Below are 18,396 nucleotides of genomic sequence, written 5' to 3' on the forward strand. Positions count from 1 at the left end.
AGCGGGGGGGGGTTAGTGTTGCTACTAAGTATGAATATGATATCTAATAAGCTTAACAAACATTAATATTAGGATTTTCATGAGTCTATCAACAATACAATTCACATTATAAAGTAAAAGTAAAATGTCGTATAGAGTATAAAGTACAAATATAAGAACTTAAAGGGACTGTATAGAGTATAAAGTACAAATATAAGAACTTAAAGGGACTGTATAGAGTATACAGTACAAATATAAGAACTAAAGGTAAAAGGGACTATAAGGGACTTTAAGGGAGTTCAAGTTTTAAAATGGACATCCCTGATTAGTAATGGTATCCTTCAACAGTCGACTGATGATCGATGGAGATCTTATTGTATATATCTCTTAAATGCTGTGTGAAAAGCCTTTACATTTGACTGTTCGATGGTGAATGACGTCACATTTCTTCCTGGAAAATCTATAATATTCCAACACGGTTTTCAAAAACTCAAACATGAATATTCAAATTCTTCCACTTTTACGAAGTAAATATTAATATTTCATTAAACAGCTCGCAAACAAATACCAATAAATAAACAAATAAAAATTCTGCCATCCTTGATAAGTTCAAGGTTGAAAGGGTACCGCTGGATCCTTCCCATCGATGTGAGGTCACTTGAAATTAAGCCTTTTTGAATAATAGACATACAACAAAGACTAGACAACAAATAAAGACTGGACAACACACAAAGACTAGACAACAAACTAAGACTGGACAAAAACAAAGACTAGACAAAAACAAAGACTAAAAAACAAACAAAGACTGGACAACAAACAAAGACAAGACAAAAAATAAAGACTGGACAACTAACAAAAACTAGACAACAAACAAAGACAACCAACAAATGCTAGACAACAAGCAATGACTAGACAACAATCAATAGACATACCACAAAGACTAGACAACAAATAAAGACTAGACAACAAACAATAGACATATAACAAAAACTAGAAAACAAATAAAGACTGGAAAACTAATAAATACTAGACAACAAATAAAGATTAGACAACAAATAAAGACTAGACGACAAACAATAGACATATAGCAAAGACTAGACAACAAATAAGGACTGGAAAACTAACAAAGACTAGACAACAAATAAAGATTAGACAACAAATAAAGACTGGACAACAAACTTTGACCAGACAACAAACAAAGACTTGACAAAAAAAGACTAGACGACACACATAGACAATCACAAATCAACAAAAGTTAAAGATTTATAAATATTTTTAATAATTTTAAAAATAAAAAAAACCANATCAATTTGTTGTGTATCATGATTAAAGTGCGAACTTACAGTAAAAAACTTGCGAAATTTCAGTGACGTATATTGCGATTGTGACCTAACTATGAGCCAATGTCTTGATTTCGTCCTTTATGAGATATATATCTATATATATATATACGATGCAAAATGTCTCTTTCATGTATTTGTCAGTATTCATCTTTAAATGCAGAAATGCACGAGAAAATACATTCATAAAAATAACCTTTTTTCAATTTTAACATTTTTGTCACTTGTAAGATCTCTGTTTCAAAGATTACCCCCCCCCCTTTAACAATTAATATCAAGTATAAAATGTTAGTAATTCAAAAATTACATTTAGCAAAACCTCAGCCCTGAAGGGTGGGGGGATATAAGGGGAAGTAGTAGTATTTACTAATTAAAGACAAAGAATTCAAAAATACTAATAGTACAACCTTCTCAGTGTCGATATATTGGCTTACACCTGGATTAAAAGACTTCCTGGTTTTTAGATTCCACAGCTTTTTGGACATCACTGTACAATGTACATGACACAGATATGATGTCACTTCGTGATAAACACAGAGAATGTAAACGAATATACAGTACATACAATGTTATACAATGTACTGCACCGTGCACGGGGTTAACAAGAAAATAAATCAATTAAAATTCGATTTAAAAAATAATATAACTTTGTACTTTAGTATTATCAATTTATCGTTTCGCTATCTATTAACGGCGACTAGGAAGCCGGAAGTGGAATAAAAAAGACCGGAAGCAAACGAGAAACCCGGAAGAACGACGTAAACACTAGAGAGGATAAGGCCTCGAAGACACAGTCCGGCCCAAGGATGTACGGGGACTGATAGAGGCTGCTGGCAGATGTGGGAGAGGACTGGTAGAGGCTCCCAGAGGCTGGCAGAGAACAAACTCACAACAACCTCTTTTATTCAACATCGGTAAAATTTGGTAACGTTTACCATTATCTATCCGGATACTGAGCAAAGACGACAAACAGAATAAAGAAAATATTTCTTGAACAGAGAATCTTTATACCTACAGTGGGACCCGTAAAATATTGGACTTCTGTTAGTTTTAAAGGGACTGTATAAAAGAAAAATGAAAGGGGGTAATGGCTGAAAGCTTATCACTTTAGCTCTTGATCGTGACCCATCAAAGTTATAGCTGATGTTCCTGTCTCGAGAAATTTTGTATAGAAATGGTAGGTTTAAACAGATCATATTTTGCAAATACGCAACCAATCTGAAAACAAAGATATTCCAGAGAAAGCTTATTGTAACTTAGGTTTTCTCCAATTACTAATTTATAGTCTTTTTTATTTTTAATAGATATAATTGATAATATTATGTAATTCAAAAAAATCAACGAAATCAATAAAAATGTTTCAAAAAATACTGTTAATCTGAGAAGTATTCCTCGCTTTCTAAAATAGAAATTTTTATTGAANATACTCTCAATAGACATAAGTTTGAGAAAAAACAAATTATTTTTTAGAATCATTTCTTAAAAATGATTTTTACTTAAAGCATGTTCAATTACCATTTGTAAGTAACTTTTTCAGTGGCTTTGTTAAGTCAAATTGATAATAAAGAAATTGTGAGTATTTGAAAATTTATTGTAGAATTTTAAACTTTTTACAAGACAATAGTTTTTAATTGACAGTAAGATTTTTTCGAACAAACTTTTGAAAAAAATATCGTTTTTTAATTAAAAGAAAGCTTTTATATATAAGGTAGATTTTGTACTGCACTATCTTACACATATTTGGTTGTACCCCTTTTACATTCTAGTACTGGAAAAGTTCTCATTATTAGCCTTAATTTAAAAAGTAATTGGCAAAATTCTCCTAGAATTTTACGTGCTGAGCTGGCAACCTTTAGATGACAGTGAGTAAAGAAAATATATAATGTTTGTATAAGAAAAGCCTGTGTGCACTGCTACCCAAGCTTGAAAAGAAAGAAGCCAGGTCGGTAATGTATTTATTATGAGAATTATTATAAATTATTCCTTTACTATGTATAATATTTCTATCCTCCTACAGTATATATACACATTACTGCAATAAAAGAAGACACTCTAACTGCACAGCAGTATACAATTTGTTACAGTTACAGAGTGGTTTCTACTGCACATTAAATACACTTTATTTCAACAGGGTATATAAATAAAAGGAATAGAAGTTTAGGCTGCAAAATGCACAATAAGCTAAAGTAAATTTCATTATAGATTAACATCATGAATTCAGCCATATTCTGAAAACCTATTTATGAAACAAATAAATTAAATATTAATACGCAAACGAGCAGGATTCTATGTTTCTCTACTAGAGAGATTCTACTAGACTACTTGTAATTCCTTAGATATGTGTTAACCTGAAGCTTAGACCGCTGACAATTTCGACAGTTTTTGTTGAACTTGTTGATTTTGTACGTCTCTAGATTCTAGAATTCTTGATTTCTTGTCTATGCCATCCACATAATTTTCCCCTCCGAGCCACATTTTCTTCATTATAGTCTCACCCTAGCCGCTTTAAGTGGTCTTTTGTTGATCAGTCGTGTTGATTTTGATTGGATAGATAGAAAGAATAAAGAACTATGCAATAGTTACAAATATTATTGTGATATGTTTATAACCAACCATGATGTATCATAATATTAATTTGATCATCATCAAATTGTGATGCATTCTATCAAATTGTGATGTATAATAATCAATTTGTTGTGTATCATGATTAAAGTGCGAACTTACAGTAAAAAACTTGCGAAATTTCAGTGACGTATATTGCGATTGTGACCTAACTATGAAATATTGCGATTGTGACCTAACTATGAAATATTGCGATTGTGTCCTAACTATGATATATTGCGATTGTGACCTAACTATGAAATATTGCGAACTAATTGTGAAATAATCTATCTGCAATTAACTACATCTGGTGGTGGGTTTTGAAAACACACCTCTGAATCTGAACCAATTCTGATCTTCACGTTATAAGATATATTTTCATTCCCACACTTGCATCCCATCAACTTACATTCACAAACATTTTGGTGTTTCTTCTCTTGACTCCGCAACTGAAAAGCATGCCACAGAAAGAGAAATTTAAAAAATATTTCCATGCTTTAAAAAAAAACTAATACCAAAGTCAAAGTATTGCATGCTATTCATAAAAAATATATGATTTCAAAAACAACAATTGCTCATGTAAAAAGTTTAAAACTATAAAATGAAAACTGAAAACTAATTTAATATAATTCTTTCACAAAAAGAAATTTTTACTTTGTTTAAAGTTTCGAATTATGCAAATTTAGTTGTTCATGGTTACAGAGCAATTCAGCTTTATTCATTCATTCATTTTTATTGTACAAATAAACCTGAAAATTTTTAAAGAAAACTGATTGAATTTTTTAATCCTAATATCTTTGCAAAAGCCGATTTCTTAAAACTGTTCAAACTACAAAGTTTGCTATATCTAGTTGTCAATGTCAAAGGATTACACCATCAGGTTGCAAAGATATTATAATAAGAAGAATAAAGTTTTGGTTAAAAATGTCGATTTTACATTTTGATTTATGTAACAAGCTCTGCTAGTTCCATTATACTAGTAACTTAAATATTTCAAACAAAGGAATTGAGTCTTTGCCACAAGCTCTGATTTTCTAATCCCTATATCTTTGGAACTAAATGTTGTAGACCTTAGATATTTCAAACTATGAATTCTGTTAGATCAAATAATCTTAGTTTGAAATATCAAAGGTTTACAACATCGGGCTCTAAAGATATTGAGGTTTAAATGTTTGATTTTGTTCCAAAGACTCAATTACTTTTGTTGGAATCAAATATATCTATCACACCAATAATTAAACATAAATTTTTTAAAAATATATATCTTTAAAACAGTTAACTAAACGTAGCATTGTTAGATATATCACACTTTTAGTCAGAAATATCATTTTAATCTTGTTAGATATATTTGTCAAACCTTTAGATGAATATCATTTCAATTGTGTTAGGAATATCTATCACACCGTTATAACCACTGTTCCTACCTCCGATGATGTTAGATAGCAGAGCCTAGAATCAGAACTAGGCATACTCTCAATAGACATCTGCAAAATAAACATTCTAAAAAACAAGAATTTAAAAACAAACTTTTTTTCAAAATTTTGCTGTAGAATATTAAAGCCGAACCATCCATTATCAGTATATTTATCAATGAACATTTATATGAAATATTTTCGATATCGAACCCATAATTTTAGATTTAATAACCTTTTAGATTTGATAACCTTTTAGATTTAATAACCTTTTAGATTTAATAACCTTTTAGATTTGATAAACTTTTTTAATAATCTTGTGTAAATAAAAAATGGACAAAAAAGAATTGCTGAAATATTTGATTAATTTTTCTTCATTAATTCTTCCACCACTACAAATTGGACAGATGGCGGTGATAAGAAAAGAAGAAAATTAAAGAGAGAAGTCAAATTTACAAACACCTTGGGTGGAATTAATATCAAACTAAAAATGTGGCTAACACAGGAAAATAAATTCAACACAGGCAAATTTCAAAAAATGCAAATTCGGAATCAATGTTAGATTTATATTCTATTTTCATCATTTAGCTCTGAGTTCGGAACTTTTTCATTAAAAACAGCGCTAATCTGATTCAACCGAACATGATATACCTGGCGATTAATGCTTAATTCGTAAACAATAGCTTAAAAGTATTTCGTGATCTCTCATTGGCCTTTCGAGATTTTCGAATACAAGTAACTTGCATGATCTGTCCAAGGATATATATAATGTAAGTTCTCTCTGGGCGGAATTTGTAAACAAAAATAGATGCATCAGTTTTCGAGGAGGATAAAAGCATTTAATTTTGATAATTTTGATAATTCACATAATAGTTTCATATGACCAAAATATTTCATTGATTTTTTATGTGAAAGATGGATCCCATGTAAGGCTGTGACATCCGTACACTGCAGGACAAAAGATGCGCACACCTCTGAAATAACTTTCCTTGCATTATAACCTTGGATCTGTCGAACTAAATTAGCTAAAGAATTAATAGTTTGAACCAGGGCGTATTCAGGAATTTGTCCGGGGGAGGGGCTTACATTTTTTATCTTTCCAGGGGGGGGCTCAGCACTCGTTGGGGCCTGAAAACTCCCTGAAATCAATAAGTTTCATTGGTCCGGGGGTTGGGGGCTTAGCCCCCAAGGTCACCCTCCCATGAATGCGCCCCTGGTTTGGACCTCTTGTAAGGTTAGCGTGGTGTGTATAAAGCTTGTAAAAGAAGAATTTAAGTACAAATTTATTTCCCTCTTAACCATCCATTAAGTTTTATCTATTGACAAATAATTAGAAATAGATTAACCTGTCACAAAGGGGGGGAGAGGGGAAATTGTTGAACATAATTACAAGATGAAAATACATCTTTTAATTTATCAACTTTATTTTCCCCAACCTTTTTAACTAAATTGACAGAGTTAAACTTGATTTCTCAAAAACTTGACACATCAGAGAGTTCTAAGAAATTAAAATTGAAAATTCTTTTTAAAAAATTTAAATATTTTTTAAAATTCGGTATCTATACAATCTTTATATACACTTTGCTTGTTTGAGTGTCAGTCTGTTTGTTTGTATCCGTCAAAACAGGAGAACGTAGCAGATCAGGGCCAACTTTTTTGTGGGCCCTCGTGTAACCCAAGGGAAGGTTTATGAATTATCAAAATTTTAAAAATTTGTGTTTCGTAGAGTTTTGAAAAAGCACGCAAAAAATATTACAAATCCGCAAATTTTTGTTTTGTTTTTGTTTTATACTGTATACAAAGAGAAGATGCTCAAAGATAAAGCCACAATTAAAAGTTGAAATAGAAGATGGGCGCGAAGCCTAGTCTATATATTTACTTTGCTTGTCTGCGTGTCTGTTTGAATCCAATAAACGTCAAAACGGCTGAACATATTGGGGCCAACATTTTTTGTGGGACCTTGTGTGACCCTAGGAGAGGTTTATGGATGCTCAGAATTTAAAAAGTTTTCTCCAAAAATTTTATATTTTTGTAAAATTTTAAAAATCCACCAAAAATTATTATCAAATACAGTACAGTACAGTACAGTACAGTACAGTACAGTACAGTACAGTACAGTACAGTACAGTACAGTACAGTACAGTACAGTATAGTACAGTACATTTCAGTACAGCACAATCCATTATAATACCTGTTGGTGTACAGCTTCGGAACTTTTAGAGATGGGTCCGATCCTAGATCTATCATAGCTTATCCTTAGCTCATGATCACTCATGTACCCAGATCTTATACTGTCCTGGTGACAGGGGGGGTTCCTAGATACATATCAAATCAATTCAATCAATCAACCAATAAGTTAATTAGTCAATATATGAGCGTATTTAAACTGGTTTAATCAATGTAAAACGTAAAAAGTATTGTCTTCGTTCTTTCTTTTCGTTAGAAGTTTTGCAAAGAACTTTCATGATTTGCAAAGCTAGGCAATATCTCTGAAAGTTGTACGAAGACGATATTCATTCTGCTCTATACTGGGTATCACTACACATAAATAAGAATATGACTATATTATTAATATTAAGAATAAAGAACTATGCAATAGTTACAAATATTATTGTGATATGTTTATAACCAACCATGATGTATCATAATATTAATTTGATCATCATCAAATTGTGATGCATTCTATCAAATTGTGATGTATAATAATCAATTTGTTGTGTATCATGATTAAAGTGCGAACTTACAGTAAAAAACTTGCGAAATTTCAGTGACGTATATTGCGATTGTGACCTAACTATGAAATATTGCGATTGTGTCCTAACTATGATATATTGCGATTGTGACCTAACTATGAAATATTGCGAACTAATTGTGAAATAATCTATCTGCAATTAACTACATCTGGTGGTGGGTTTTGAAAACACACCTCTGAATCTGAACCAATTCTGATCTTCACGTTATAAGATATATTTTCATTCCCACACTTGCATCCCATCAACTTACATTCACAAACATTTTGGTGTTTCTTCTCTTGACTCCGCAACTGAAAAGCATGCCACAGAAAGAGAAATTTAAAAAATATTTCCATGCTTTAAAAAAAAACTAATACCAAAGTCAAAGTATTGCATGCTATTCATAAAAAATATATGATTTCAAAAACAACAATTGCTCATGTAAAAAGTTTAAAACTATAAAATGAAAACTGAAAACTAATTTAATATAATTCTTTCACAAAAAGAAATTTTTACTTTGTTTAAAGTTTCGAATTATGCAAATTTAGTTGTTCATGGTTACAGAGCAATTCAGCTTTATTCATTCATTCATTTTTATTGTACAAATAAACCTGAAAATTTTTAAAGAAAACTGATTGAATTTTTTAATCCTAATATCTTTGCAAAAGCCGATTTCTTAAAACTGTTCAAACTACAAAGTTTGCTATATCTAGTTGTCAATGTCAAAGGATTACACCATCAGGTTGCAAAGATATTATAATAAGAAGAATAAAGTTTTGGTTAAAAATGTCGATTTTACATTTTGATTTATGTAACAAGCTCTGCTAGTTCCATTATACTAGTAACTTAAATATTTCAAACAAAGGAATTGAGTCTTTGCCACAAGCTCTGATTTTCTAATCCCTATATCTTTGGAACTAAATGTTGTAGACCTTAGATATTTCAAACTATGAATTCTGTTAGATCAAATAATCTTAGTTTGAAATATCAAAGGTTTACAACATCGGGCTCTAAAGATATTGAGGTTTAAATGTTTGATTTTGTTCCAAAGACTCAATTACTTTTGTTGGAATCAAATATATCTATCACACCAATAATTAAACATAAATTTTTTAAAAATATATATCTTTAAAACAGTTAACTAAACGTAGCATTGTTAGATATATCACACTTTTAGTCAGAAATATCATTTTAATCTTGTTAGATATATTTGTCAAACCTTTAGATGAATATCATTTCAATTGTGTTAGGAATATCTATCACACCGTTATAACCACTGTTCCTACCTCCGATGATGTTAGATAGCAGAGCCTAGAATCAGAACTAGGCATACTCTCAATAGACATCTGCAAAATAAACATTCTAAAAAACAAGAATTTAAAAACAAACTTTTTTTCAAAATTTTGCTGTAGAATATTAAAGCCGAACCATCCATTATCAGTATATTTATCAATGAACATTTATATGAAATATTTTCGATATCGAACCCATAATATTATTAATTAAAATAACCAATACAACTTCATATAATAATTGTAAATAATTGACACGTTTGTCTTTTTACTATCGTCAATTACTTACTATTTCCGATGTGTTTTTTTTCGTTTAATCTTTAATCACCTTGTATTATGATCACTTTGATATCCTTTGTCGTCTCTAAACATTACTCGATCATTCCTGAAAATGTGAAAATTTGATTTTATTCCTTTTTTTTTTAAATGACTGTCACTAAAGAAATATGTAGCACATCATATATTTATGACACTTTTTTAATCACCTACTTTTTTGGCTTCTAAACAAATGCGCGCACATCAAAGAATAGGCTGGAACGATAAATGTGTCATTCTAACAACTTGGAATGTCCATTTTGCGCGTCACAAAATTATTGGGAGATTATTGCTAATACCATTTTTCGCGCAATTTTCAATTCATTTATTGATTTTTGGACGAAACTATGCAACGTTTGAGCTTGCTTCCGCAACATTCATTTATGCATAGCTGAACAAATTCGCTAAAAAGTTGGCGGAATTCACAATCTCATTTATGCGGAATTGCTCAAAGTGGCACGATAATTTGTTTCCAAGGGAAACCCAGTATTCTTTATTGTAATAAAAACAACAATCCCCATATTTGTTAACCTGAACATACCTAGAAATTACGTTGTACATTATCTGTAAATCGAAATGCGATTGTAATGCGATTAACCTTGCCTTGCTATGTTTGTAAATACGAATTATCCTGTATTATGATTAATTTATAACTACGTCAGTGGCTTAACTACGCTTATATATATATATGCGCTAATCTTGTAAATACGTATATTAAAATTAATATGTAACATAGATATATAAATACACATTTGTAACAAATTCAAGAAAACACGAAGACGATTACTACTGTGTAGCGAAGTTGACCGCACAAGATTTACAATACATAAAACTATATCCGCTCCAAATTTTAAGGGTCACTATTTTAAAACAAATTTGATTTTATTATTCAATAAAGTTAAGGAATATCCCTTTTGTTCTTTTATTTGTGTCAACAACATTAGTTGGAAGATGCTCAGCTTTGATTACAGTAAGAGAGTAATCGTTCCTTGTTTTTAACAAACGAGTTGAGTAGATTGTGCCCATTGGTTTGGCATTGATAATTTACAAGCTAGTGTATTTGTTGACATCGATAGCTGAAGAGATAGTTCCCATTGGATTTTAAATTCAGTGATGGTGATGGACCAAACCTCTGTAGAGTAAAAAAGTAGATGTTAGTTCCACATTTATTGGTTTGGCATTGATAGTTCACGAGATAGTGTACGGGTTTTGATATTGATAGTAAGTGAAACTGAGTTGTACCTGGATAGATGCGGGTTTGAGAAACCCTTATGGAGTAGGGCATTTACTACATATATACTTGTCACTAAAGTATCCAGTATCCCATTTAATCTGTCACTAAAGTATACAGTATCCCAAGCTGTCACTAAAGTATCCAGTATCCTTTATTTACCTGTCAATAAAGTATCCAGTATCCTGTATATACCTGAAACTAAAGTATCCAGTATCCTATATATATCTGTCACTAAAGTATCCAGTATCCAATTTTCCTGTCAATAAAGTATACAGTATCCTATAAGTACCTGTCAATAAAGTATCTAGGATCCTATATATACCTGTCACTAAAGTATCCAATATCCTATATACATGTCAATAGTATCCAGTATCCTATATACATGTCAATAGTATCCAGTATCCTATATATACCTGTCACTAAAGTATCCAGTATCATATATACATGTCAATAGTATCCAGTATCCTATATATACCTGTCACTTAAGTATCCAGTATCCTATATACATGTCAATAGTATCCAGTATCCTATATATACCTGTCAATAAAGTATCCAGTATCCTATATATACATGTCAATAGTNACTGAAATTTTTTTTCTTAAGATATTAAAATCTTTATATTCATCATAACAGTTTTCTTTTCTCTCAGGTGTATAGTCAAACTGGAGAAGTTACTAGGTTTCAAAGTTTTATCGTTTATTTATCTTATTGCCTATATCTACTATATCTAGATGAAGTGTGTGAGGTAGTGGTTTAAATGTTGCAGAGTAAATATCTGTATTTAGAGAAACTTCATCGATAAACAGGTTTTAAGAGCTTTTCTAAACTTCTGGAGTTTATGCAAGGAAAGTTTGTAAACATACATTCCGCGTTTTTAGCAATGAAATTTCCATTTGCAATGCAGGGGAAAAGTACTAAAACGTGCTTATCTCAAAACCTGAGTGACAAGTTTTGGCAAAATCATTGTTTGGAACTTTCCTCCCCTTCACTGGGGTTGGGTTTGCATAGCGTGTATATACACATACATATAAATCCTGCCTAGAGAAGATTGTCTGGGGAACTGGAGAGAGGATTGTCTAGGATATCCTCCCTGTCCTCCCTGTCCTACTTGTCCTCCTGGTCCTCCCTGAGCTCCAGGATCAGGATGGAAGTGAGCTCGGGGAATTCCTGGAGTTAATCATTGTACATTTTCTACACTTTAAAGAGACTGTTACCGTAATTAAAATTAAGTAAGTCTCCATTTACAGATTACATTTACTCGATTCTCGCTTTAAATAATGAAAAATAATTGGTTTTCAATATTTAAAAGTATTTAAGTTTTGACAGCTTATTTTTCGTCTTCGTCAGGTAATGTCATTTGACATAGAAACCACAAATGAAAATTATCCTTTTTTCAGGAAAGAAAGGATATCTCAGTCATCTTTACTACAAAGGTTCAAAGTTCACTTTAAATTATGTTGTCAGTCCCTTTAAAAGTACTTCACTATCATAATGAATTAATTTAAAGACACAGTCCCTTTCTAGGCCATAAACCCCCTTGGGTCGTTTTCTCAGGATTTGTTGAGCATGTAAAAATGTTGAAAACTGTTATTTTCAGTTCTCTCCTTCATTTTAGGTTTAACTTTGTTGAAATTGAAATAAATTTTACTTTAGTTCAGTCATTCAATTAGAGATCAGCACTGCTGCCTACAGAACACAGTAAATAAGATAAAAAATAGAAAGAAAGAAAAAAGGATAAAAAAGTACAATTATGTTTTAATGATTTCCTGTAATGTGTGGTTCACTGTCGAAGCTAGAATTAACGCTCATAGGGCGACCTGAAAAAAAAAATTTAAACATTTATAATTCGATTTTTTTAGTTTTGTAAGTCAAATAAATTTCATTAGATGGGGATGCTTTATTTGGCGGTCTGTTCCATTTTGCCTTAAATAGTCTGTACTTATGACGCATTTACTCTGCTTTAAAGCCAAATGTAATTCCTCAAAGAAGAAGGAAAAGTCTCTAGTCCCAAGGCAGCAAAGTCATTTTCATCCAGAGTTCCTTAAATAGGAAGTTGTCGAAAAACAGGCCCTGGTGGTTCCTTAGGAACAGGCCCTGGTGGTTCCTTAGGAACATCTGTACATTTATATCTTTCAAGATGAAAAATGTCATCTTATGCGCAATCTATCTTTATCTATGAGTATAACAAGGAGGTTCGAACTCAACTTCCTATTAGAGAGAGAAATCAAGCTAAACTGCCTTTTTAAATCAGGAGTCCTTACGAGGCATTCAAGTTTTGGGACGATGCAAATACAGTGTGTGATTTATAGGCCTCAAGATCTCAAGCAAAAATGTATGAGAGCTTTGCCAATTACTTCTTAAAGACTAAAGCTAACAACAAATGTTGCTTAATGCTAAAATTTACATAGAAAGGGCTACAGAAAAGCATAAGTGAGTTATATCCCAAGGCATTGCGACACTTCAAAATCGACCCTGTAAAAATTGATGAGACTTTTTATAAAGAGGCTGAATCTATGTAATATGTCTGTAGGTTGGTTGGGATAAGAAGAAAAATACCAAAACTAAGGAAAGGCGAGGCAAGGTAAAACCCCGGATGTATAAACTGTATAAACTGCATAAACTGTAAATCCACTAAAACCAGAGGCGGCCTTTTTTGGAAATAGGTTTTTACTCACTCCAATAATTCTTAACTACAGGGTGTTCCAAAAAACATCACATTTGAGAGTCGACTCAAAGATCGTATTTGACCTTTGAAATATAAATTAATGAATGTATTTGTTAAATAAGTTTACAGGTAAAAAATCATTGTTGGCATTTTTCAAATCCTTCATTATTATGCTCAAATTTCAAATTTTAAATTTCCGGATGTTTGATAAATTTCAAATTTCAATTGTTCAAAAGAGTAGTCATAAAAGACGATGTTCAAGTCGTTTCTTAATTGATGTGTCTTGTGGGACAGCTCGTACATACAATTGATTGATTGATTGATTGATTGAGTGATTGATGGATTACCTCCTATTAAGCATCTCTGTTGATTGTTTCTGTAAACTGTTCTACCGGGCAGAGTCTGTGACCTGTCAACAGTCTCACCTAAACATTAAATATAAAACTACAGGATAAAAAAGTTATGAATTCATTAAATTTAAATTTTCTAATTTGAATGCATTCTTTGAAAAGAAAGCTAGAGGGTATTTTAGGCTTTTAAATAATTACTGATGGGCAAAGTTTGAGCTTCGTTTTTAACCATTCAAAGCTTTTTTTTACTTTTAAGAGGCTCAACAAAAAAATTTTGTCTCCCCAAAGATATTCAAAAAAACGATTTTCAAAAAAATGTCATGAAAGCAACCTTATAAAAAATCAAATTTTGCTTTTATTCATCGAACTATTTTTATCTTCAAAGGCTGCGAGTGTAACTTTTTAACGAGAAGACAATATTTTTAGTCATATAGATCGTTCTCCACAAATCTTCCCTTGAGCGCAACTGATCGAGAATGCCACGTATCATTTATATTTTAACCCTATCCCGGCCCTGGTGGGGTATTTGAAAGCCAGGATATGCTGGGGGGGGGTCAATTTGACCCCCCCCGATCAAATCCCATGTTTGATGTCCAAATATGACAAATAATACATAATTGGAAAGCTATTATGCTCTAATTTTAAAACCTGCAAACAAATTTGCAAAATTGCAAAATTTAATTTTTTTGTAAAATCCAGTTAAAAAGTAAAAATGTTTGAAATAAAAAATGTCTAAAAAATGATAAAATATACATTTTGAAAAGCTCTAGACCATGCCAGTTCAAATATGCAAAATTTGTTGCAAAATTTTAAATAAGAAAAACTAAAAATGTGCAAATTTCTTTTGACGATCGTTGTATGCAAATATTTTGCGAACATTTCTTCGCAAAACTTGTGCAATCCATTTCCTTATGCCATAGGCTTTCCAAAAAGCTTAACATTATCAAAATCTGAAGACTGAAAGTGGTTCAAAACAAACATTTACTTTGTTACAGGAAAAAATAGTTAATCAGGCAGTGTGCCTGAGGACTCAGGCAGTTAGCATAAAAGCCCGGTTTTAGACCTAATAGGAGGGTGTTTAGAAAAATTGACCCCCCCCCCTCAGCAGGAATGGGGTTAATAAAATCCGTGAGTTTGATTGGACATCTCCATCCAAGGCATTAGATGTTCAACCCTTTCCTTTTTAGAAGCTGCGCTGAGGATAGAAGTAAAATTAGAAGCGATCAAAAACTCCCCTTCAAGTCTCCTTCATGATGGTTCTCTGTATAGGGTTTTCGTTTTGCTCAGATAGTATATTGCCATTATGTTATGGATTAGGCCGGGTTCAGATAGTATAATGCCGTTATATCATGGATTAGGCCGGGTTCAGATAATATAATGCCGGCATATCATGGATTAGGCCGGGTTCAGATAGTATAATGCCGGCATATCATGGATTGGGCCGGGTTCAGATAGTATAATGCCGGCATATCATGGATTGGGCCGGGTTCAGATAGTATATTGCCATTATATTATGGATAAGGCCGGGTTCAGATATTTTATTCTCATTTATGGACCTATAGCTTAGATTTATGGATTGGCAGGGGGTAGACATAAATAAACAGAAAACCCATGAATGAAGATGTAGGTTAATGGGGAGAGGGGAGGNTCCACAGTTTTTTGGTTATCACTTGATATATATGTTGCCTATAGCCGGCCAAACGGCTGGACCGATAGGGCTGAAATTTTGTGTGGACACTCATGGGTGTCCTGGGGGTGTTATAGGCTAAAAAATTCAAACATTTTTTTCCTCAAAATATTTTTTTTTAGTTTTTTATCACGGCAAAGCGGGCCCTTCAGGCCTTATATAGTAAAACAAGACAATTCATATTTATGTTGCGTATGGACGGCCAAATGGCTGGACCGATTGGGCTGAATTTTTTTTGCGGACACTCATGGGTGGCCGAGGGGTGTTTGGCTAAAAAAATTAGAAATTTTTTTTTGTCACTTTTTTCCATATGTTTTTTATCTTTTTTAATATATATTTTTTTTTTAATTTTCCGCTTATTCTAAATAAAGATTTAAAATATATAAGCAATGATCAACTGCATTCAAGTACTCTAAGCATTTGACCAATTACTACATTTAAACGAAAGCTAGAAACATTACCGTAGTATTTTAAAAAGTAACAATCTAGGGCTACAAAAATTGAGTAAGTAATTTAAAACCGAAGGCTAAGGGGTTGCAACACTTTAATTTAGACCAGGTCTAAAAATTGGATGCATAATTGTAAAGCTCTTTGGATCTTTGTAAATGCAAATACTTAAACTTTTGAATGACCACCTAACTTTTGAAACTCTGAATATAATAATTAAAAATTTAAATAAAATGAAAACAAAGGTATTTACAGATCGTTTTGTTTGATATTTTTGGTCAGAGTAAACATGTTGCATAATGCAATTAAAACAAACTTATCGAGCATACAATTTTGAAAAGCATCTCAGAATCTTGTGGAGCCTCAATTAAAAGTCTAAAATGTAAAAGAAAATATACATTACTAATATAATAATAATTAATGTATACCTGGAAGTCGGAGAGTCTGGACCATTATCCCGTTCAAAGTCAGATTCTCCGCCATTACTAGAAAATGCTAGATTATTTTCCGCCATATTTAAAAAAATGTCTAAAAACAAAACCAACATTTTTTTTCCGCCATTACTAGAAAACAAAAGAAAAAAATGATCACTTTATGAAGACATTCATCGCCATTTCTGTAAAAAAAAAAGTTATTTTCTACAATAACTCAAAAAACACATTTTATTCTTACCAAGAATAAAAAATATCCCTCAAAAGATCTCTGATTTAAAAAAATTACCACTTTATAGAGAAATTCATCGCCATTTCTGTAAAAAAGTTATTTTCTATACAAGAACTCAAAAAACACATTTTTTTCGTAGCATGAATAACAACTCTTCCTCAAAAGATCTCTTATTTTAATAGGGAGTCAATTTCTGATGAACTGACGATATACTGTCACATGACCTGACTACCTCAGAACAGAACTGTTCCTTCCTTTTTAATGTAAACCACCGTAATTCATGCAGTATATCATTTACTGTAAATATATGCTGAACTTCCTTAAATAAAAAAATTAGAAATAGCCTTTTTAAATCTGACTCAGAGATCCTTCAGATATAGTCCGGTGGAAACATAGTGTGGGCCCAGGGAAATCGTACTTAGAATATTATGTAGGATTTTACGGTCATTTCGTTGTTAGAATTGGAACTAAGATTTTACGGATTGTAAAACCGGAAACAATACATTTATCCTTTATCTTTTTATCTTTATCATTTTCTTAGATTGCATTCGGTCACAGTGCTCACACATCTGATAAAGGGACTGTAGTCGGATAAAAGGGATAAATTTTGTTCTATTTCTTTATTAAAAAATGTTTTCAGGCTTTATTTGCTGCCCCCCCTTGCTCCCCCCCCCTCAATGTTCTCTTTGAAAAATCCGAAATAATCTACTTTCTATAATATCTACTATTTGTATATACTAAAATTTAACTTTGTATCCATCTATCTATCTTTTTAACTATACTCTATCTAACTATCTACCTAGCTATCCATCTATCTATCTTTTTAACTATACTATATCTAATTCTCTACCTAGCTATCCATCTAACTATCTAACTATCTAACTATCTAACTATCTAACTATCTAACTATCTAACTATCTAACTATCTAACTATCTAACTATCTAACTATCTAACTATCTAACTATCTAACTATCTAACTATCTAACTATCTAACTATCTAACTATCTAACTATCTAACTATCTAACTATCTAACTATCTAACTATCTAACTATNTCCCTTAATTAACCTGGATGAAAGTAAGTGAATGATCCCTTAATTAACCTGGATGACAATAAATGAATGATCCTTTAATGTACCTGGATGAAACTAAGTGAATGATCCCTTAATTAACCTTGATGAAACTAAGTGAATGATTCCTTATTTAACCTGGATGAAACTAAGTGAATGATTCCTTTTTTAACCTGGATGAAAGTAAGAGAATGATTCCTTAATTAACCTGGATGAAACTAAGTGAATGATTCCTTAATTAACCTGGATGAAAGTAAGAGAATGATCCCTTAATTAACCTGGATGAAAGTAAGTGATTGATCCCTTAATTAACCTGGATGAAACTAAGTGAATGATCCCTTAATCAACCTGGATGAAACTAAGTGAATGATTCCTTATTTAACCTGGATGAAACTAAGTGATTGATCCCTTAATTAACCTGGATGAAACTAAGTGAATGATCCCTTAATTAACCTGGATGAAAGTAAGAGAATGATCCCTTAATTAACCTGGATGAAAATAAGTGATTGATCCCTTAATTAACCTGGATGAAAGTAAGTGATTGATCCCTTAATTAACCTGGATGAAAATAAGTGAATGATCCCTTAATTAACCTGGATGAAAGTAAGT

The 18,396-nt window shown here is 31.7% G+C and overlaps 1 protein-coding gene across 1 annotated transcript; it reads right to left on the bottom strand.

The window, feature by feature from the left end:
* Positions 1-4,171: 4,171 nt before the first annotated feature.
* LOC111710003 (uncharacterized) lies at positions 4,172-11,335 on the bottom strand. Its single transcript, XM_023483998.1, has 5 exons — positions 11,319-11,335; positions 9,685-9,741; positions 7,524-7,647; positions 5,345-5,404; positions 4,172-4,369 (listed from the first exon to the last, which is right to left on the bottom strand). Exons 2-5 carry the CDS (start codon positions 9,726-9,728, stop codon positions 4,208-4,210), a joined length of 390 nt encoding a protein of 129 aa, XP_023339766.1. The 5' UTR covers positions 9,729-9,741; positions 11,319-11,335; the 3' UTR covers positions 4,172-4,207.
* Between the last annotated feature and the right edge of the window lie 7,061 nt (positions 11,336-18,396).

Source organism: Eurytemora carolleeae, unplaced genomic scaffold (assembly GCF_000591075.1).
Source record: "Eurytemora carolleeae unplaced genomic scaffold, Eaff_2.0 scaffold507, whole genome shotgun sequence".
NCBI classification, from domain to species: Eukaryota; Metazoa; Arthropoda; class Copepoda; order Calanoida; family Temoridae; genus Eurytemora; species Eurytemora carolleeae.